General features: G+C 46.4%; 1 protein-coding gene across 3 annotated transcripts in view; it reads right to left on the bottom strand.

The window, feature by feature from the left end:
* CHRNA7 (cholinergic receptor nicotinic alpha 7 subunit) overlaps positions 1-22,098 on the bottom strand; it is a 140,351-nt gene that overhangs the window by 5,903 nt on the left and 112,350 nt on the right. For 2 of the 3 annotated variants that reach the window (XM_002825239.5, XM_002825240.5), the window contains exons 5-9: positions 13,514-13,593; positions 9,772-9,939; positions 8,939-9,133; positions 7,887-7,973; positions 4,188-4,297 (exon numbers count right to left, since the gene is read on the bottom strand). In XM_002825239.5, coding sequence (XP_002825285.1) covers positions 4,188-4,297; positions 7,887-7,973; positions 8,939-9,133; positions 9,772-9,939; positions 13,514-13,593 — 640 coding nt within the window. The remainder of the gene's footprint in view (positions 1-4,187; positions 4,298-7,886; positions 7,974-8,938; positions 9,134-9,771; positions 9,940-13,513; positions 13,594-22,098) is intronic. The other variant, XM_063716133.1, reaches the window with a different exon arrangement.

Genomic DNA, 22,098 nt, shown 5'->3' with positions numbered 1-22,098 from the left:
TCGCAAAGAGTGCCTGGGAGGTTGTACATTTTCAAATGCAATCCCAGGACATCCATGAGACACCAGGTGAACTTGAAGCTTGAACTTGAAGCTTCCAGGTGAACTGGAAGCTTGTTCAGGCTTCCAACATCAGATTACCACATCTCTTGTGATGATGTGACCACTTTGCAAAGCTGTTTTTCAAAGTACCCTGATAAAAAGCAAACACCAAGGAACTTCATGTGAAACAGAAACTAGGTTAGTGGTCTCCAGTCTGATCCCAAGATTTGAGAGGCAGTGCTGTGCCCCATAAGTGCTACATTGTTAAGGCATAAATACTTATTAAAGTGTTTTGATCTATTTAAAAAGAGAGCCTTGGGTATTATATCTTTTGGCCAGGGGCTCTGTGAAAAGTTTCCTGAGATACTAACGTGCTGTGAACCAAGGAAGTTTCGGAACCTCTAACCTAACTCAGTAGGCTTCAATGAAGACCGAATAAGATGATGTCTGGGAGAGTACTTTGAAAAGTTTAAGGCAGAAGTTGGCAAACTTTCTGTAAAGGGCCAGGCAACTACTCACTTCTGCTGATGTAGCACGCGTTGAAGGCGTCAAATGGATGGGCATGTTTTCTAAAATAACTTAGTTACAAAAACACTTGGTGGACTGGATTTGGCCACCTAGGCCATAGTTTGCTAACTTCTGGTCTAAAGCGTGTCCCTAGAGTGCATGAAAGAAGCTGGAGAAAAATCACCATGGAGTTTATCCTGGTTTTGCCTCTCATGGAAAGAAGAGACATCTAAAGCCTCAATCCAGGTAAAGAAGCATTCTTGCAAGCCCATCCATGTAAGTGTGTGAAAAGTGGGCCCTTTCCCTGAAATTATCCAGATCCTGATTTCATTTACATTTTGTTTTATGATTTTGGGGAAATTCCATCAGTAACCTAGCAGGTTTATTTCCTATCTTTAGGAAATATACAGATGGTAAATTGTGCAGTTCGTATCTGCAGAGCTTTCATTCTTGGTCATCTTTTTATAACATCTTATCAAAGATAACTGCAACAAGCAGGTCTGGGGACAAGAACAGGGAAGCATAAGACCAGTTTCACTGCAGCTATAAAAATAAACCTTTGTTTCCCATTGTACTTTACAAGCAGGTGGCACTCTGCGTGTCCTGGAAAGGTTGGGTCTGCTGACCTTGGAGGGTTTTTTTATGATCAGTAAGGAGCAGGGACATATGGCCCCAGGTGAAACCTTGGGTGAGTTGGGCCCTCCATACAAGGCTCATGAGACAAGTCATCTCACTTGGGCCTTTCAGGGTCTGGTGAAATGGGTATAATCCCCCACTTTACAGACCAACAAACTGAGGTTCAAAGAGGCTAATAAACTGGCCTAAGGACGTACAATGAGTAAGTGGTTACGTCACTTCACGTGTTTAGCCTTTCCCAGCCTCATCTGTCAAAGGGTCTACAAGATTCTCTTCAAAACTCAACACAACCCCACCCCTCTGGGAAGGCACCAGAAAGCCTGAGCCAGCTCTCCTGGGAGGCTGCAGGGCAGTGAGTGTGCCTGCATCCAGTGGCAGCAGTGCACACAGGGAGTGAGCAGCACCAGGCACTTCTCCCTCCATGGCAGGGTCTACACGTCCCCCAGTGCACATCTCAAGCTCATACGATACACACTGCCAAGTCCATTTTGAATTCCATGGCCTGAATCATTAACTTTCAAAGCCAAAGCATTTAAAAGATAAAATTATCCTCTTGGCACTTCTCAAACTGTGCTCTTGACCTCTCCTGTTAGGCTACAGTTTTGTTTCTGGCTGTGCAAATGTCACATAATGCCACTGCACCCGGCAGTATCTTCTTCATAGCAACAGATCATAATAAAAGTCCCTCGGAGGCTGTTTGTGTTTCAAATACACATGGAATGAAAGAGAAATGCAGTGTGCTATATAAAGCAAGAGAAATGCATAAGCTTCATCTTTCATTTGCAGCCAATTGGTTTTAATAAGCTTTTATGCTGAGAGGTGAATAATTAGTATATGTTCTTAATTAAGATTGTTCTAGAGCAGTAGAGTGCTCCAGGTCATTAAAAATGGTTTTGTGTGTCAATGTCTTAATTCTCTTCTCATCAGTCAAAATACTTACAAGAAATGAGAATGTTTAGATTTTTGTATTTGCATAAATAAATACTGGAAGGGAAAATAAGGAATTCATTAAAATGGTTATCAGTATTGACGGGAGATGTAGGGTAAAGGGGAAGGAATGGGAGCAGGATTTCCTTATGTATAATTTTAATTTTTTTTTGACTTTAGAAACAGGTAAATGTATTACCTGCTTCAAACTGATGGATGGATAGACAGAAAGAGCAGCAAACCAACAAGCCTCCAGCTCTCAGGCCTCCCACCTTTGGCCTTGCATTTTCTTAAGTGTGGGTCAGGGTTATAAGGAAATCAGACAAAAATACAGGTGAATGTGTGCAAATGTACCCCAGTGTTTTAAGGGGGGCCCTTCACAAAACAAGCCTCAGGGAACGTAGTGATGTGGTCTGTGTGTGAGACATCACCATGTAGGCTGAGCTCACATTACTGCTTGTGTAATGAGCTACAAGTGAGTTTTTTTTTTTTTTTTTTTTTAAGAGATGGAGTTTTGCTCTGTCACCCAGGCTGGAGGGCAATGACACCATCATAGCTCACTGGAGCCTGGAGCTCCTGGGCTCACATGATCCTCCCACCTTAGCCTCCCAGGGAGCTGGGACTACAGGCATACTCTCCAATATGGTGGGCTCACAAGTAAGTCTTTACTAAATGGTGTGTAAGGGAATGGGCCATGTGGGTGAAACTGAGAAGAAACAGTGATTTTGTAAAACATTTCTTAAGAAGTAGTCTTTGCTAAGTGAGCATTCAGGTAACTAAACTACTGCACAATGAATGTTTCAGGAGGCCCAGCAATCCCCTATTCCTGGAGGGTACCTGACAGCATCTCACCCCCTACAGCTGCATTTAGCTTGTTGGTGATTCCTAGATTCCCTTCTGAACTGGGACACAAGTGCTCTCCAAAGACAGACAGCTTTTGGGATGTGAGGGCCTTTTTAGCTCCCCAAATCCTTAGGCTCTCCAGACAGGAGGACAGGGAAGCTTTACAAAGCCCACATGAATGGGGGAAGAAGGTCAGGCCCTCCCTAGGTCCTCATCAAGGTTTCCTGACTGCCAGGCAAAGGTGGATGCAGAGCTCCGGACACCAGACCCAGCAGGAGAGGATCCCTGGGTGGGTGAGCATCTGCAGATGTGGCCGGGCACGGTGCCAGCAGCTGGGGCAGGAGTGGCATGGCCCAGGCTAAGCTGACAGGCTGTGGGATGCAATCCTTTATGTTTTCATCCATTTCCTTTTATCCCTTCCCCCTTCTCTGCTGGTGATGATTAGCCTTTGTTTCATAGACTTCCGGTTGGATGATATCCCTAGATGTACTGCATGTACATATTCGTACACAACTTATTCTGTTTCTTACTCTTTGCTCCTCTTTCTGTTGTGAAGCCTCAACCATGTTGCTACGCATCTGTCTCATCTGTTGCTTCCACCTGCAGCACAGTGCTTCACGGCATGCATCAAAAAACAAACTAGCTTCTCAAAACACCGTGCTGATAGAACACACAGGGCAGCCAGTTTGAGAGCCTTACTCTGCACAGTCAGATTAGACAGCAGCGCCACGGGGCATCCGGGAACACGCGCACCATGACTGCACACTACACAAAGACACGTCAATAGGTGATGAAATACAAAAACAAAGCTATTTCTGGCTGGGCACGATGGCTCACACCTGTAATCCCAGCACTTTGGGAGGCTGAGGTGGGCAGATCACGAGGTCAGGAGTTTGAGACCAGCCTGGCCAACATAGTGAAACCCCATCTCTACTAAAAATACAAAAAAAATTGGCCAGGCGTGGTGGCAGGCGCCTGTAGTCCCAGCTACTTGGGAGGCTGAGGCAGGAGAATTGCTTGAATCCAGGAGGTGGAGATTGCAGTGAGACAAGATTACGCCACTGCACTCCTGCCTGGGTGACAGAGTGAGACTCCGTCTCAAAAAACAAACAAACAAAAAACCCAAAGCTGTTTCTTTAGGAATGCCCGTTTTCTGTGTGATTTTTAAAATAAACCCTAGGAGGAGCCTCCTTTAGGGAGGGGCTCCGACTCCATCGGGGGTGGGAGGAACATACCCACTTGGGCATCTTGCCCCCTTCGGGGTCGTGGTGGTGGTACTGCAGCACGATCACGGTCACCACCACTGAGAGGCCCACGATGATCATGGTGCTGGCGAAGTACTGGGCTGTGGAGAGAACAAATGCAGGGTGAGACCCGGGGATCCTGCAGCACTGCACGTCACAGGACAGGCACACCCTGACCAGGTTCTCTGACCATCAGGGCCTCAGGGTGCAGTGATGCCCATGTGCTGGGCAGATGGCCTCCTGCCACCAGCCAGGCCTGCAGCCCACATTCTGGGTGGGCAAAACCAGCCAGCGTGGTCTGACTTCCCGCCCACGGAGTGGCCTTCCCTCACTTCATTGTACTTCCATGCACTCTGGCCTCCTTGTCAGTCAATAAGAGCTAGCATCGCCTGGCAGGATGGTCATAAGGTTGTTCCTGTGAGTAAATCCTGGATGTGAGGGCACGGGAACCACTCAGTGTTTATGATGCAGGCCTTTACTGTGCTCCAGGGGCACAATGAGGGCAAACCTGCACACCACCTGGCTGCCAGCTGTCCAGCCTGAGGAAGGGGTCAGTGGCAGGGACTTTTCAGGACGAGAACTTCAGTCTCAGCTTTGGTTCTAATGGGTCATGGGTGTCCTTCCACCTGGGCCCAGGTGAGGGGCAGCATGGAGCATCTGAGTGCTTCCACCCCGGTCCACTAGCTACTGGCTGTGTTTGGAGTGGCTGTTCAGCCTCTTTGGGCCTCAGCTCTCCAATGGGGGTGGTGCAAAGGATGACGTTTGTGTCCCCACAAAGTTCATGTGTTAAAACCCTAGTCCTAACTGGGATGGTATCTGGAGGTGGGGCTTTGGCAGGTATGAGATTGTGATTTATAATAAGAAATATGTATTTGGTCTTCCGTTTCCTGGCACACAGCTCCTAAAACCTTTGAATCTCTGAAGTCATCAGTGTCTTTTTATATGCTAATGAGATGATTTATGGCTGAGGTTCCTGGATACCCTCAGGATGGGGTTTGGTTGCCAGGGGAACCAGCCAAGTAATTAGAGAGTTGGAACCTTCAAGCCCTGTCCCCTCTCCCAACCCTTGACCCCTGGGGAGGAAAGAGGTACTGAGGGTTGAGTTGATTGCCAGTGGCCAATGATGTAATCAATCATGCCTATGTAGTGAAGCCTCCATAAGGATGGAGTTCTTTGGAGACCTTCCCAGTGCTGAACATGCGGAGGTGTTTGGAGGGTGATGTGCCCGGAGAGGACATGGAAGCTCCATGCCCCTTCTCAAATACCTTGCCCTATGCATTTCTTTCATCTGATTGTTCATCTGTGCTCTATAATTAATGAATAAATATCAGTAAAATGTTTCCCTGAGTTTATACTAGAGTGAGTCACTCTAGTAAATGGCTGAACTCAAAGATGTGCTTTTGGGAACTCCCCGATTTATAGACACTTGGTCAGAAGCATGGGAAGCCGGAACTTCTAACTGGCATCTCAAGTGGAAATGGTCTTGTTAGCCTTAATCTGTGAGTGCTGTGTTAACTCCAGCTGGTATCAGGACTGAAGTGAACTAACTGTAGGACGCCCAGCTGGTTTCCAAGAATTGGTCGATGTGGGAGAAACGCTCCGCTTTGGTGTCAGAAGTGTTGTGTAAGTAGAGAAATGGTGAGTGATTTTCTCAGGGGCCTTGCACAGGTCCTGAGGGTGCAGCCCTCATGAATGGGATTAGAGTCCTTCATAAAAAGAGGCTAAAGAGCTAATTCACTCTCTTTTTGCCACGTGAGACCACAGCGAGAAGAGGGCCAGCTGTAAACCAGGGCGTGGCCCCTCACCAGAGCCCTGCTGCCACCCTTATCTAGGACTTGCAGCCTTGCAGAACTGTGAGAAATAAATGTCTGTTGTTTAGGCCCCCAGTCGACGGCAATTTGTTACGATAGCCTCCGTTAAAACAGGAACCCCTTCCTTGCAGGATTTGTGCAATGATGAGCAATTACACAGGCCAAGATGTCTAGGAGAAAGGAGGGGGCGTTCTTTAGTGGGCAGCTCTAATTATTAAACCTTTGGTGTGGCTGTCCACTCAAGGGGCTGGGCTCTAAGCGGAAAGCATCAGGGTGCAGGAGGCTAAGCATTCAGCTAGCCCGCAATGGCCCTCACGCCAGGAAGGAACTCACTGCTTTCCTACAAAGACCAAGAGGTACCTGGGAGGAGCTCTGCCAGAGCTGGAAGTTCGAGACCTAAAGTTAGCGTCAGGGCCCCTGAGAAAAGGAAGGAGACAGGAGCAAACCGTGACCCTTATGAGCTGAATTATGCTTCCCCCTAGAATTCATATGTTGAAGCCCTAACCCCTAGTACCCTAGAATGTGACTGTACTTGGAGATAGGGTCTTTAAGGAGGTAATTAAGTACAATTAGGTCATCAGGGTAAGCCCTAATCCAATCTGACTGGTGTTCTTTTAATGAAGAAGAGGAAATTTGGACACACAGAGAGACACCAGGGATGCAGGTGCACAGAGGAACTACCAGGGGAGGACAAAGCATTGTGAAAGTGGTTGTCTGCAAGCCAAGGGGAGAGGTCTCAGGTTAAACCATCCCTAATGGCCCCTTGGTCTTGGACTTTCAGCAGTGCAACTGTGAGAAAATAAATTTCTGTTATTTAAGCCCCTAAGTCCATAGTATTTTGTCATGGCAGCCTGAGCAGACCAACCACCTCTGGAGAGATGGGGGTCAAAGGATTGCCCAGACTGAAATTCCATCAACAGAGGGCAGCAAAGCTGATGTCCCTGGGGCCATCAACATCCCATCCTTCTAGATGTGGGCTATGCACAAACCAAGCCTTTCCCGGCGGGTAATCAGTCCAGAGAAGGCCTGACAACTGCCCCAGGAAAGGTGGCTGCAAATCTCTACTGAAAGCAGTGTGCTAGAAGGTAGAAAGAATGGAGTCAGAATCAGGTGGAAAGGTGGTTCTTCCCTGTCTGGATGGTACCAAGAGAAAAATGATACCCACAAAGGCTTTTCATACCAACAGTTTCTCTGGCCAAAATACTGTACATACAGGGAGTTCCGCAAAGAAGGGCCTTTGCTGCTTGGTTCCCAAAGCCTGGGGGTATCCAGGTAGGGCTCTCCCTCTAGCCCACCCCCAGGTAGACACAGCATGGGTCCTCAGACAGCAGGGGCCAGCAGGTGTAATGACAGTCTGTATACCTCCTTCCAACCTTCACTGCCCAGTGGGAGTGGAGACTCTTGTTTTTGTTGTCCCTCTCTGGGTAGAGGGTCATGCCTTATACCTGTGCAAAATATATTTTTCTCATTCATATTTCCCTAAAAACTTTTATTTTGTACAGAGACATTGAGTTATCTCAGGACACAGTAACCGTGTGCTTCTCCCATTTTAACAAAGGCTTTGTGGGAAAACAACATCTTAAGCTAAAATGCTGCATCTGTAATGATGAAATATCTGGCTTCAAAGCAAGCATGAGGAGGAGAATTATGAGGGGAAGGGGGGCATTTCTGCAAGTTAAAAGTCAAACCTCAAAGCTGAATATCCCCTTGCCCTTACTTGGGCCCAGGTGACTCTGAATAGTTACAGCAAATCATCACCTTCCAGAGAAAATGGGGGCAGTGCAGCCCTATTTCTTCTAGTTTCATCTGCTGGGAAATCCTGGGCACACTCTAACCCTAACCCCGTATCTCTAAGAGAGGAGCCCGACTCTTGCCTTACCTATCAGTGGTACCGAATCGGATGTTGCGGGCATGATCTCGGCTACCAGCAGCATGAAGACAGTGAGAGAGAGTAAGACTGTTATCCCTAAAACATAAACACACAGCGGCTCCTCAGACAAAGCAGACAAGAAGGCCTCAATTCTGTCTAAGGAGGGCTCCTAACCTGACACTCGAAAGAACTAGGGAGGCGCTGGGGGGGAATGTCGTGGAATGCACGTTTTCCCTGTGTACGGGCGTGTGCATTTTCCAGGGGACATTCCATGCCACTTACCAGAGTCCCAAAGGAGTCTCTTATGGAGACAAGTTTAGGACCCAGAATTTTAAAAGCATCAACACAAACTGAAAAATTTAACTTGGCACAATTATCTCTCATATTCTTTGTAAAATATTATTGAGAAGTAGTTTCACGTAGCAGGAAAAAGAAAATATGCAGTCAGGAGACCTGGTTTCAGGTCTTACGTTTGCTACTGAGCTAGCTATGTGACCTTAGATATAACATTCAACCTTTCTGAACCTCATACTCAGAAGATACGGGTTTGGGAATGATTTCTACCATATGCTACATCTGATGTTTAGTAACTATTTAAGACATTGGGAAACTCATTCCACCATTCAAAATCTTGGTTTCCTTAGCTTCGTATGGGAGTGATCATAAGAATTACACTGGGTACTGTAACATACAAATGCAAGCTGATACTAGGCTAAATTGTTCCCTCGATGACCAGTCGCCATCGAGGAACAGGTGGGGTGGCAGGAGGGAAGAAAGCACAGGCCCCTCTTGGCAGAATGGAGCTGGCCCCTCCCCATGCATCCCCCATCCTCTGAGGGTCCTCCAGTATTCTCAGGATCACACAGCCGTCCAGCACGGAGCCTGAATCAGGGACCTCTGGTGTCCTGGAGCAACCCTGGGCTAGGAGGTCCATGTGGGATGAGCCAGGGAATCCCTAGGAACCCTGATGGAGTCCTGCGCTGTCCGCTGTGAGCCCTCCAGAGCTGACCTCAGCATAGGGCCTCCAGTCTCAGACTCCCGCCAGACATCGGGGCACTTACCCAGGGAAATCTTCTCCCCGGAATCTGCAGGAAGCAGGAACACCAGCAGGGCGAGGGCGGAGATGAGCACACAGGGGATCAGCAGGTTGAGGCCATAGTAGAGCGTCCTGCGGCGCATGGTCACTGTGAAGGTGACATCGGGGTAGGGCTCTTTGCAGCACTCATAGAACTTTTCACTCCTCTTGCCAGGGATTCCTCCATAGGGAGGAGGAGAGAAGGAGCCTTTGTTAGAATACAATAAATTACCCTGTTTATTTCAATGTGTATACCATACACAAGCACAGCCCTAAAGTTTGCAAAGTGCTAAAAAAAAAAAAAAAAAAGGGGGGGGTGTAATTAGCTTGAATAAAACCTTGTTGATTTACTATAGAGTTAAGAGTATTTTAGTGATACTTGGCCAAAGTGGTAGATATTCTTTTGGTGGATTGGAAACACATGATTATAATAATTATAAATAATACATTACCAATTTTACAGTTATAAATGTAATCACTGTTTTCCCATTTAAAATAATCAAATATAGGTTCCCATCAACTGAAATTTGCTGTTCAACTCGCTTTTAGAAATGGAGTGGATCTGAATAACGTAGAGATATCTATCCTCACACTGGTTTGTTTAAATGCATCCTCACTACAGTTGCCAGTTCCTCTTGGAAAGCATGGCATATCCTAACTGTTTTCTGTTTCTCCTCCTGTAGCTCTCACTAAATTATGGAGACTACTGCAAAATTCAATAAATGCTCACACTGGAAAGGACAGTGGAAAATCCCAAACTTTTAAAGCTTGCCCAGGAATAGGAGAGCTTTCTTCCAGGCTGTTAGTCTCATGGCTTACCCACTAGGTCCCATTCTCCATTGGGGATATAGCCACTGATATCTGCCTCCTGCATCTGCAGATCCAAGGACCAGCCTCCGTAAGACCAGGACCCAAACTTCAGTTTGCAATGCTGCACATCAAAGGGAAACCAGCGTACATCGATGTAGCAGGAACTCTTGAATATGCCTGTGTGGGTGATGGAAACAGAAGACTGAAACGGAAGCTGACTGAGATGTGCTCAAAATACACAGCAGTTCCTTCAGCCGGTTCCGCCCTCTGCACTGCAGCTAACACAGTCCAGAGCAAACTGAATCTTTTTATTTATTCGCAAAATCTGTAAAACAGAATCTCAGCTAAGCTTCACTGTCTTTTAAAATCCAAACGTAACACTGACATGCTCTGTCAAAGACTGTTTTGTGGGCTTTTTGTGCAAAAAGTTAGCTCTATAATCTTGCATTTACCATGAGCATCTTCAGACTCTAAATAATAAAAGTAAAGAATGCAAAACATCTCAGAGAAGTTGATAATACTCATGATGAAGTTAGAAATAGAATCTAAAAGGGGTGTGTGTGTGTGTGTGTGTGTGTGTTTGGTGCGGGGTGAGGTAGGCATTTTCTTTAGGTTAAAAATGGGAAGAACACATGATTATCGAGAAATACAATCTAGAATTCTGGTTAAGGCTAGAATTTTAACTAATTTAAATTCTAGATCAAGAACAGAACAAGCTGGGCACAGTGTCTCATGCCCATAATCCCAGTGACTGAAGACACTGAGGTGGGAGGGTCACTTGAGACTAGGAGTTTGAGACTGGACTGGGCAACATAGTGAGACATCTTTAATAAAAAAATTTAGCTGGGTGAGGTGATGCATGCCTGTAGTCCCAGCTACTCAGAAGGCTAAGGCAGGAACATTGCTTGAGCCCAGGAGTTTGAGGCTAAAGTGAAGTGAGCTATGATCGAGCCCGTGCACTCCAGCCTGGGGAACACACCTAGAATCTGTAAGAAAAAAAGTTAAAAAAAAAAAAAAAAAAACAAGAACAGATAAGTTAAGTTTAAGCTGAAGAGATGGTGCTCGAAGGAAGAGTTTCCGCTGAAAAGAGCTATTCCAGGCTAGCATAGGTTGGAAGTGGGTTTCCCAGAGGGCCAAGGGGAGGAAACCAGAAGAGGCCACTCCAGTTATTTACACTCATGTGCTCTTCCCTGCCCAGAGGAAGGCTGCATGGCACAAGAAGACAGGCACAGCCTCAGTGTCCAGGTGTTCCTGGGGCAGGGCTAGCACTCTGCAAACTTCTGCCACTGAGTTACAGAAAGAATGCACGCAGGAAGGGCCTCCATGGCCTTGCAGACAAGGACCCCACCCCACAACCGAGTTGGGAAAAGATACACATTTTGTCCCCTGAAGTTCCTTTAAGTATGCTTTGCGTCCTTACATGAAATGTTTATAGGAATCTGGAATCATCACAGACAATCCCCCTCCATTAATAGTTGGATCCCCCCAAAACCCACATTGTCTGCCAGTTAGTTAGAAAGCTTTGTAACTTCATGAGCCCATTTCTACGAAATGGCCCGAGACAGAGAATTTCTAGAGACAGAAAGCAGATCAGTGGTTGCTGGGAGTAGGAATGGGAATTAACCGCAAACAAGCAAAAGGGATCTTTGTGGGGTGATGGGAATGTTCTAAAACTAGACTGTGGTAATGGTTGCATAATTCTGTAAATATACTAAAAGTTGTTGAATCATGTACTTAAAATGCATGATATGTAAATTCTCTCTCAATAAAGCTGTTAAAAAATAAACACATGAAATGGGGGGGAAAGTCATGTTATGATCAAGTCTCTATTTCAAAGCTTGAACTCAAAACATTCTTTCCTATCCATGCCCCTGTAACTACAGACAGGGCAGCATCCTGGGACTCGTTCTACACTCCCAGGGAGCAGGCAGGGGTTTCCCAATCTAGGCGGCCCTGGGCCTTTCCTGCCAGCATAAGGAAGCCCCTCGTGGTCACAGGACAACGTGTCCTGTCCTGACCAGAATCCATGGCCACTGCGGTGGGGACACAGGCCTGGAGCCCCAAGAGGGGGCTGCTGCATTCAAGCAGCTCGAGGCTTGCAGTGCTGCTCCTGCAGCTGAAAATAGCCTCAGCCTTCCAAACAACCTGCAGCAGCATATTCTACACTGGTGACTACCGGAGGCTGTTTTCTAAAATAGCCCTCATAACAGAAGCTGCAACACGCAGGCCTGGTGAGAAAGACCTCGGGAGTGATGGAAGGCTCCCTGCACTACCCCTGTCTGCAAGGGTCTTGCTGGTGGGAGGAAATGCCAGGGCTAGCAGGAAAGCGGATGCTTCGAGAAGCCTGAGCAGCTGGACTTCTTCAATCTCTTCCAATATTATTGGGAGGTGTCTACCATTGACAGGTTCACTCGCTCCCTGTTCATTCAGGGATAAATGCTAAGGTGAGCAAAGGCTGACTCTGCCCCCAGATACTTGTCACCTGCTGACAGGGAAGGCACGCAGACAGCAACCCAGAAGGCACAGCCAGTATGTGTGGTATGTGAGTGGTGTGAGTAGTGTATCTGGTTTGAGTGTGCATGTCTGCATGTGTGTGAGTGGTTTGTGTGACTGGTATGTGTGGAGTGGTGAGTGGTGTGTGGGTGGTATATTTGTGTGAGTGGTGTGTGAGTGTTGAGTCGTGTGGGTGGTGACTGGTTGTGTGAGTGGTGTGTGTGATTGTGAGTGGTGTGTGTGAGTTGTATGAATGGTATGTGTGAGTGGTGTATGTGTGTGGATGGTGTGTATGAGTGGCGTGTGTGAGTGGTGTGAGTGGTGTGAGTGGCGTGTGTGAGTGGTGTGAGTGGTGTGTGTGTCAGTACTGAGTGGTGTGTGTGTGAGTGGTGTGTGTGTGGAAGTGGGGTGTGTGTGTGTGAGGGGTGAGTGGTGTGTGTGAGGGGTGAGTGGTGTGTGGTATGTGTGAGTGGTTGTGTGTGGTGTGTGTGTGAGTCGTATGTGTGAGTGGTAGTTAGGTGTGGAGGTAATTGCAGGTTGCCTCTGAGCAGAAAGTTAAACAGCTGCAGTGTGGGAGATCACCCTGGAATAAACAGATTAAAAATCTTCTAAAAGATCAAAAACCCCAGCTGTTCCTGTCAATACGCTAGTGCGCACTCTGCATGCACCTCCAGGCCATAAACCCATTTCCCTTGCCCTGTGAATCGACTGAAAAGATGGGCTGGTGGGAAAGAACCAATCTAGGGAGCACTTAGCCTTGGAGGTGAGACACTGTTGGGAAGAAGTCAGCCGCTAGAGAGCTCTCCCTTGAAACCACCAGACCTTGCCTGTAACCTGCATGTGCTCTTTAGCGCACGCACTCAGGATCCCGGAACTGTCACATCTCACCCCCGGCAGCTGGAGCGCTGCACCTGCCAAGACACTGAGTCCCGCGGGAAGGAGGCTGGCAAGCTGGAAGGTGAGGTGGCCACTGCCTGGCAAAGGAGACTTGCTGTACTTGTCCACTGGCTTTAAGGCACACATGGCAGAAAATAAGGACATAGTGCCAAAGACGGCTTGATTGAGACAAAAGAGGAGGATGGACTTCTGGGGGTAGAAAGCACACAGAAGCACAGAAGAGAAGAGAGAGGAAGAGGTGGGAGTGAGCAAAGGCGAAGCAAAGAGCTGGTCCACCACACGGGGGCACCAGCCAGACTGACTGACACCCAAACTCGCTTCAGTCTTCTAACTGGAAGAGGACAAAGGAGGTGCAGCTTACCTGGAGGCAGGTACTGGCAATGCCCGGAAGAATTCACCAACACGTTAGTGTGGAATGTGGCGTCAAAGCGCTCATCAGCACTAGAAACAGGAAAAGGACTGCATGAGCCAGTGCCACCAGGCTGTGGATTTCCCGAAGCCCTGGGGTCTGTCTTCGATGGAGCAGCAGAGACCTTGAGAGGGGCCCCTGTCTGTCCTCACAACCCCATACCCCGCCTGAGAGCACCACTGGGGCTGGCCTGGGAGGTCTTCCCGGGGCACAGCTTGGAAGGGGCCAGTGTCTACCCCCATTTCAATTTTCACACCGAACTGGTGATTTTTCTCACAATGTATATAAAACCAAGCTCTTAACCAAATGAAACCTGTAAACAACTTTGGAGGACATCGGCAGATGTGACATTTTCATGGTATCTAGAAGAACAGAGGGTGGGTGAGGCACGCTGCCACCCTGTGAGCCTCATGGGGCAGGGTTTTCACTTGCTGTGTCCAAAGCTCTAGTTCCAGCCTCTTGAAGCGGACCCACACTTGGTTTGTGCTTCACATATATGTCTTTTTATTTTTGAGACAGAGTCTCGCTGTGTCGCCCAGGCTAGAGTGCAGTGGCACGATCTCGGCTCACTGCAAGCTCTACCTCCTGGGTTCATGTCATCCTCCTGCCTCAGCCTCCCGAGTAGCTGGGACTACAGGTGCACGCCACCACACCCGGTTAATTTTTTGTATTTTTAGTAGAGACGGGGTTTCACTATGTTAGCCAGGATGGTCTCGATCTCCTGACCTTGTGATCCACCCGCCTCAGCCTCCCAAAGTGCTGGGATTACAGGTGTTTTGAGCCACTGCGCCTGGCCCACATATATATCTTGAATGACTGTACTGCAGGTGCAGGAGGGAGCTGGACACCACAACCCCAGAGGGCTTCCAGCTCCACAGTTAGCGATGAAAAGAAGGAGAGTGGGGGAAGACAACAGAAGTAAGTGCGAGTTTTAGACGGATGCACCTCTGCCCCTCTCCGTCCCCTGTTCCAGCCTCCTGCAGCCAGGAGTTAACTGGGATAAAGGACACACACCCACACACACATAGCCCCAACAGGAATTACACCAACAGCCTGTACTAGCCTTGTCTTCTTTTATTTTCTGGATTCTGATGTGTTGACATCTGGGGCTTTGCTGACTCTGGAGGCCCCCTGGAGAGATAGTAAACAACTCTGGCCTTTCAAACACAAATCAATCAATCCAGAACCCATACCCCCACCCAAACACATCCTTTATCAGGCTGTCACACTGGGGTTGACACCACTCCTGCTCTCATCACTGCAGGACCAGGTAACAGTCAACCAGGAAGAGTCCCTATGCCCCAGGGCCTACTGCAATTATTCTAAGGAGCTAATCCTAAACCTAAGCCTGTGTGCCCCGCTCCTCCCTTCCTTCCTGCAGAAGCCACAATGAAGGAAGGCCCTTGCTCGGGTTTCCCGCACTCACTCTGCCTCCTGCGTGGCCCTGGTGCCTCCCTGTGTCCCTGCATGTGCTGCGCTTCCCTTTTTTTTTGAAATGGAGTCTAGCTCTGTTGCCCAGGCTGGAGTGCAGTGGCACGATCTCGGCTCACTGCAACCTCTGCCTCCTGGGTTCAAGCAATTCTCCTGCCTCAGCCTCCTGAGTAGCTGGGATTACAGGTGCGTGCCACCACTCCCGGCTAATTTTTACATTTTTAGTAGAGACGGGGTTTCACCATGTTGATTAGGCTGGTCTTGAACTCCTGGCCTTGTGATCTACCCCCACTTAGCCTCTCAAAGTGCTGGGATTACAGGCTGAGCCACTGCGCCTAGCCTGTCCTGCTTCTAAGGAACTGTGAGTAAAACTGTTTTCCTTCAGGACAGTCACTTCTGTATCTAAGTGTCTCACCATGCCTGATTAAAACCAACCCTGGGTGCCCTTAAAACACAGCCCTACTGGTAAAGAAAAATAAACCCCCTCAAAAAAACACAGGCAGCCAAAGTACCAGCACCCCAGAGTAAAGCTCCCCTCGTTTTGGCCACCATGGCCCCTGCAGGAGCTGCCCATGACTACAGAGCCTCAGGCAGCCTCTCCCATGTCTGAGATTCCTCAAGGGGAAACTCAGAATCACAGATACTGGAGGACAGTCTTCAGCACGCGACACACAATGGAGGATACACACCAAAAAGGATCCAAGAAGAATGAGTCAATGAAAAGAAGGAAAACTCACTTCTTAAAAAAGTAATGTCCTCACAACATTCAAGAGGATATAGCAATTAGAAAAACAGAGAGAAAAATGGAAATTAAAGGTACGATTTATGAAATGACTTTTTATGAGTAGGTGGGAGGTTTGGCTGATAGAAATCACAGAGATCAAACGTAACACAGAAAGAAGACAGGGTAGAGGACAAGGCCGGGGAACTCGCCTCACTCACAGAAGCTCCATCAGGGAGAGTGGGAGGGAGAAAATTACTCAAGAAGTAACACGAAGACACTTCTCACAGCAGAAAAACCACCCAAGCATGAAGGCAAAAAAAAAGGGGTTTTCAAGAACATTAAAGCCTTGAAGAGCTTGTTCCCAACATATATTTCCTTGGTCAGCTTTGGAACAATGAGAGTGAAAACTGAGAAAGAAGAAACACACTTTTAGACTAAACCTGGAGATCAATAAAAGAGATTTAGAGGATGGCTTGAGCAGGAGGCCTAGAAAAAGGTGGGTTCAAATCCCAACAAGACGTTAAAGTACTGAGGACAGAACCAAATGGGTTCAGAGCAAGAAAGAAGAGATATAATGAGCTGAAAAACATCATGGACTTGATTAAGAACACAGTTTTAAACATTCTTATAATAAGAAAAAAGGCAACCAGAAACTCTAGGAAAAAAGTACTAATTGTATGAGGAGGCCATGATTTGAATATGAAACAAGCAAAAACGTGATGAAGTTTAAGGGAAGGAAGAAAGGGGGATAAGGGGGGAAACAGAGTGAGAGAAAGGAGAGAGGGAGAGAAGGCGAGAGCCCAGTTGGCATGAAAGGACACATCCCCCACTTACTTCCAAGAACACATAGGGAAAGAGAGAGGAGGAGGTAGGATCAAGATGTAAATATTCTTTGCTCGACCGTAGTCTGTATCTGACTGTTAATGAGTCACATTATAAGCGGTGATTGGGCACAAAATAGCTGAAAATGTGGACCTGCACAAGCTCACTGTGGATAGTATCGTGATCTTCAGGCTAGGTTCTCTGGAGCCGTGAGATCCTATGGAGGTGCCTCAAGGTTTCTGGAAATATTCAACTCCAATATTTCAGTTCCTTTGAATTTGAAAATGGTAATAAAAGTCACACACTCAAATGACTATTAACAAAATTTTAACTCTTAGAGACTACCATTGTGTTAATTTATGTGGCCTGTTTAACTCCTTTTTGCATGGAAGTTAAACGAAAGCCTCTCTGGCCATGAATTTGCACGCATTTGAATCTCTTATAAAGGAGTCACCAAATGAGATTTTGGCTTTGCATTGCTTTTAAAGTCTGTCCCTCCAATTACATGGCATCTAACCCGCACCAGATGTGGGATGCGTTCCCCCATCAATCACCCTCAGTAGCAGCAACATAGAAAGCATGGTCTATAGTCTGGGCAGTGGCCCACACCTATAATATTAGCACTTTGGGAGGCCCAGAGGGGAGGATCATTTGAAGCCAGAAGTTTGAGACCAGCCTGGGCAACAAAGCAAGACCCCATCTCTACAAAAACAAAACACTGACAAAATTAATCAGTGCGGTGACATAAGTTTATGGTTCCAGCTACTCAGGAGGCTGAGGCAGGAGGATTAGTTGAGCCCAGGAGTTTGAGGCTGCAGTGAGCTATGTTTGCACCACTGCCCTCCAGCCTAGGAGACAGAGTGAGACCCTGTCTCTAATAAAATAAAATAAAAACATAAATATTTTTGAAATAAAAATAAATTAAAAATTAAGAATAGTGTGGTTTGATGCATATTATGGGGAACAAAGTTTTGCTTATTTTAAGCTTGGGTTTCTTCCTGTCTGATTTTCATATTTATAATCAAGACTGAGCATCTGTTAGATCAGTGATTCAACTCTGAAAAAAAAAAGTTCCTACAAGCCTTTCTTTCAAGCATTTGGATCAATTTAATTGAAGAGACTCTTGAGATCACAAGGCAAACAGGTAAAAACAAGATTAAAAAAACTGTTGCTATTAGCAACAGCTTACCTGTGACTCAGTGATTTCTGAATGTTTTTCATCCAAACAGAATATTGAGCTACATGAAATTGTAACACATAAATGTTATCAAAATCCGAATCTTAATACCCATGATGGTAGTTTTACGCTTCTTTCCCATAGGCAAATTGATTTTATAAGTACATAGTATAAAAGTAAACTCTTGTAATGGATTTGTGCTAATACTACTTTATCTGTTTTGAGCACTAGGGGTGGAGATAAGATGAGTTTGAAGAAGGGCCCTGTTGCTGAAAACTGAGTTTGAAAACAGCGATCTGAGGTGGGAAATGAAGAACCTCAGAAGTGTGAGTGGCCAGAACCCCTATGAGGACCTCAGTGGCCACAGCACCGGCACAGCTTCCCCGGGGATGCCCGACGGATGCCAGCCAACAGTGACCCCATCACCAGTGCTGGGCAGCCCTGTGCTGGAAAACACCCATAACCGTGGAAACAGGGGTGGGGCTGCAGGGATTTATTCTCCCCCTCGTTCCTCTTCTGTGTGTATTTAAACTGTTCTGTATTAAATAGTCTGAAAATGGTCAAATATATTCTTTATTTTGACTACTGGAAGACACAGTACATCCACAGTTTGTGAGGATGCCGGCCTGTGGCCTCTCCGTCCTTGCAGGAGCTGCCTTTATCTGGCTGCCTTTGTCCTCCCCCAGCCAGCAATGACTGGGGCTCACTCTTGGTGTGAGGAGAGCTCTGAGCCCTACCCTCACCATGGAGGGGGTGACTGGGGCAAATTTAACTCAAACATGTAGGATGCAAGCTACATGTCCTTAGCGGGGGTAGGAGGAGGAAAGGTGCCTGCATAGGCTTTAAAGGATAGGCAGAGCTCCCAAAGATAGAAACGGATGTGGACAGGCCCCTGGCGGAGGGCATGGTGGGATCACACACTTGGAGATAAACCAGAACGAAGGAGGCTCCAGGAAGGTCTGGCTTGCCTGGATCATGGTGTTTGCTTGCACCATGTTGCTCTAAGCAGTGAGGCTGAAAGAGGGCTTGGGAGCAAACCACTGCTTGGCCCCCCAGGCAGGACTCAGAAGCCCAATCCTTATGGGATTACAAGCTGTACTTTCAGACGTCAATGGCAGTATAGGCAGGGGGAGCCCACGGGGCACAGGTGGACCCTGTGGGTCTGAGATCACACCTTTCCTTCCTCCACATCCCCTAGGATCCTCACACACTGGTGCCTGGTCTCATTCCTGCAGAGCTGCTGGCCTTGGAACAAGAGCCCTCTGATCCTAGGCTCAGCCTTGCCTCCTGCCTCAGTCAGCTCTGTAGCATTGACCTCTACTGCTGAGCACGGGAGGCCTCAACCCTAAGCGGGAAAAGAAGAGAGTGATTGTGCCTCCACAGAGAAGGCATCATCTGACCCAGAAGCCCAGCTCTTAGAACCTTGAGAGAAAAAGCCAGGGGTCCAGCCATCAAAGAAGTCCAGCAAGACCAACTCCCAATAGGGCACGTGTTCACCAGAATAAGCCTCTGCATTCAGGTAAAGATTAATAATAATAAAATAATAAGAATACGAAGAAATCCAGGCACTCTGTCCTGCTGCAAAGAAAATGCTACGCATGGGTTCAGGATGACCCTAAATAGTAAGGTCTCATGTGAAATCAATCCCATTCCCTCTGAGCTCTCAGCAACCTTGAAAGACCAAGAGAGAGAAGGGCAAAAGAGATGAAGATGAAATCTATCCAAAAAGGAAGGGAGGAGGAAGGATGATGCTCATCTATCTGATCTAAGGTGTCATTTACTTTAAATCTCTGAAGAAAGGGGAAAAAAAGCTGCCAATTCCCCAATTCCATGTGAAGACACCACTGATGGAAGCAATGCCCAGATTGCAGAGGGAAAGCAAGGCTGTTGAGAATGGGCGAATTTTCTGAACAAAAGACAGAGGGAGAGACACACCCTGTCATAAATCTTTTGATTTAGTTCTGTATTTTATTCTAAAATGTTGAGGGTCTGCAACCAGCAATGTGGCCTTTCATAGTCCATGACTAAAAAAGTCTTCAGTAGAATCAAACTTTTATGGCCATTTCTACCTGCCAGAGATTCCAGGAAGCAGAATTCTGAGGTACCAGGAGGAGGCTTCCAGAAAAATGCATTCAAGAATATTTCCTTTTTTAAAAAAAGAAAATATTTACTTATTTATATTATTTGTTTATTTATTTATTTATTTTGAGACAGGGTCATGCTCTGTCACCCAGGCTGGAGTGCAGTGGTGCGATCGTGGCTCCCTGGAGCCTCAAACTCTTGGGCTCAAGCCATCCGCCTGCCTCAGCCTCCTGGTAGCTAGGACTGCAGGCACGTGCTATCTGTTCATATTTTGATTTTTATTTTAGATTCAGGATATACATGTGCATGTTTGTCACATGGGTATATCGCATGTGATGCAGAGGTTTAGGGTATAATTGATTCTATCACCCAGGCAGTGAGCAGAGTATCCAATAGTTTTTCAACTCTGGCCCCCTTCTCCTTTCCCCCTACAGTAGTCTCCAGTGTCTGTTGTTGCCATCTTTATGTCCATGAGTACCCAGTGTTTAGCTCCCACTCAGAAATCTTTTCTTTACTCACTAGTTGGCATATTAAATTGAACGTAACATGGGATATTACAACAACTGGATATGGCATAGGACGGATTACAGCAAAGCTATAAATAACATGGGAGAAGATTAACACAGCAGATATCCAGTTTCTGGACTCCCTATTTTTGTTCCTTGTGTTACATGTCTATCCCTGACCCAGCAAAACATCATCTTAATCCTTACAGCATTATGAAAGTGTTGCATTTGGCACAGGAAGTCCCCCAACTTGGTCCTTTTTCTTTAAAATTGTCTTATTTTACTATTCTTGCTCATTACTGACCCTTTGCTCATCTTTGTAAATTTTAAATTTACTTGTACAGTCTCATGAAGTCCCTGTTCAGACTTTAGTTGGAATCACATTAAATTTAGCTGGAATCACATTAATCACACGCAATTTATTTTGGAAAAATTTGGCATCTTTATGGTATTGAGTTTTCCCACGCATAAACGTGACACAACTCAACATTTATGTTGTTCTTTCTTAAATTTATTTTTTGGTACTCAACACCTGCAGATATTGAAAATAAAATTTGTGAAATTACATTTTCTAACTGTCTGTTGTAAGAATATAGAAACACATTTGATACTTTGAGAGATCTTGTTTTGCATCAGATATATTTTTTTCTAGACAGTCTCTAGGGATTTTCTATGTAAAAAAACATGATATGGCCTATAAAGATGATAACAGGTTTATTCCTTTCTTATTCATAAATATTTTATTATTTTACTTGTATTACTATTGAAATTCATATAGTCACTAAGATATTTTTAAAGAGTGATGACACTGATATTCTTATTTTATTCTACATTTAGAAACTTCTAATGTTTCAGCATTAAGTGAGACCCCTATGTCAGGTTAGGTGAAACTTCTTCAAATTACAAATGGGTTTTAAATAACATCAACTGATGTTATTTAACTACCAGAATGAGCCAACTACCAGAATGATCATTTATTTTTTTCTGCCTCAATCTTTTAATAGAATGAATTATATTAACGGACTTTTTGAAAGTTAAACAAACTGTGCATTCCTAATAGAAGCCTAAACTTGTTAGGATTTATTTTAAAATTATTGCTAGACTTTGTTATGCTGATATTTTAGTTAAGACTTATACATAGGAGTTGCTTCCAAGATGGCCAAATAATAACAGCTCTGGTCTGCAGCTCCAAATGAGATCAACACAGAAGATGGGTGATTTCTGCAACTGAGGTACCTGGTTCATCTCATTGGGACTGGTTGGACAGTGGGTGCAGCCCACGGAGGGCAAGCCAAAGCAGGGTGGGGCATCGCCTCACCCAGGAAGTGCAAGGGGTCGGGGGATTTCCCTTTCCTAGCCAAGGGAAGCTGTGACAGACTGTACCTGGAAATACAGTACACTCCCGCCCAAATACTGCACTTTTCAATGGTCTCAGCAATCAGCATACAAGGAGATTCCCTCTTGTGCCTGGCCCAGTGGGTCCCACACCCACAGAGCCTTGCTCACTGCTAGCATAGCAGTCTGTGATCGACCTGTGAGGCTACAGCCTGGCGGTGGGGAGGGGTGTCCACCACTGCTGAGGCTTGAGGAGGTAAACAAAGCGGCCGGGAAGCTCGAACTGAGTGGAGCCCACCGCAGCTCAGCAAGGCCTACTGCCTCTATAGACTCCACTTCTGTGGGCAGGGCATAGCTGAACAAAAGGCAGCAGACAACTTCTGCAGACTTAAACTTCTCTGTCTGACACCTCTGAAGAGAGCAGTGGTTCGCCCAGCACGGCGTTCAAGCTCTGAGAATG

The sequence above is a fragment of the Pongo abelii genome, chromosome 16, assembly GCF_028885655.2.
Source record: "Pongo abelii isolate AG06213 chromosome 16, NHGRI_mPonAbe1-v2.0_pri, whole genome shotgun sequence".
Taxonomy (NCBI): Eukaryota; Metazoa; Chordata; class Mammalia; order Primates; family Hominidae; genus Pongo; species Pongo abelii.
Note: the sequence above shows the minus strand (reverse complement) of the source record. Positions and strands in the feature narration are given on the sequence as shown.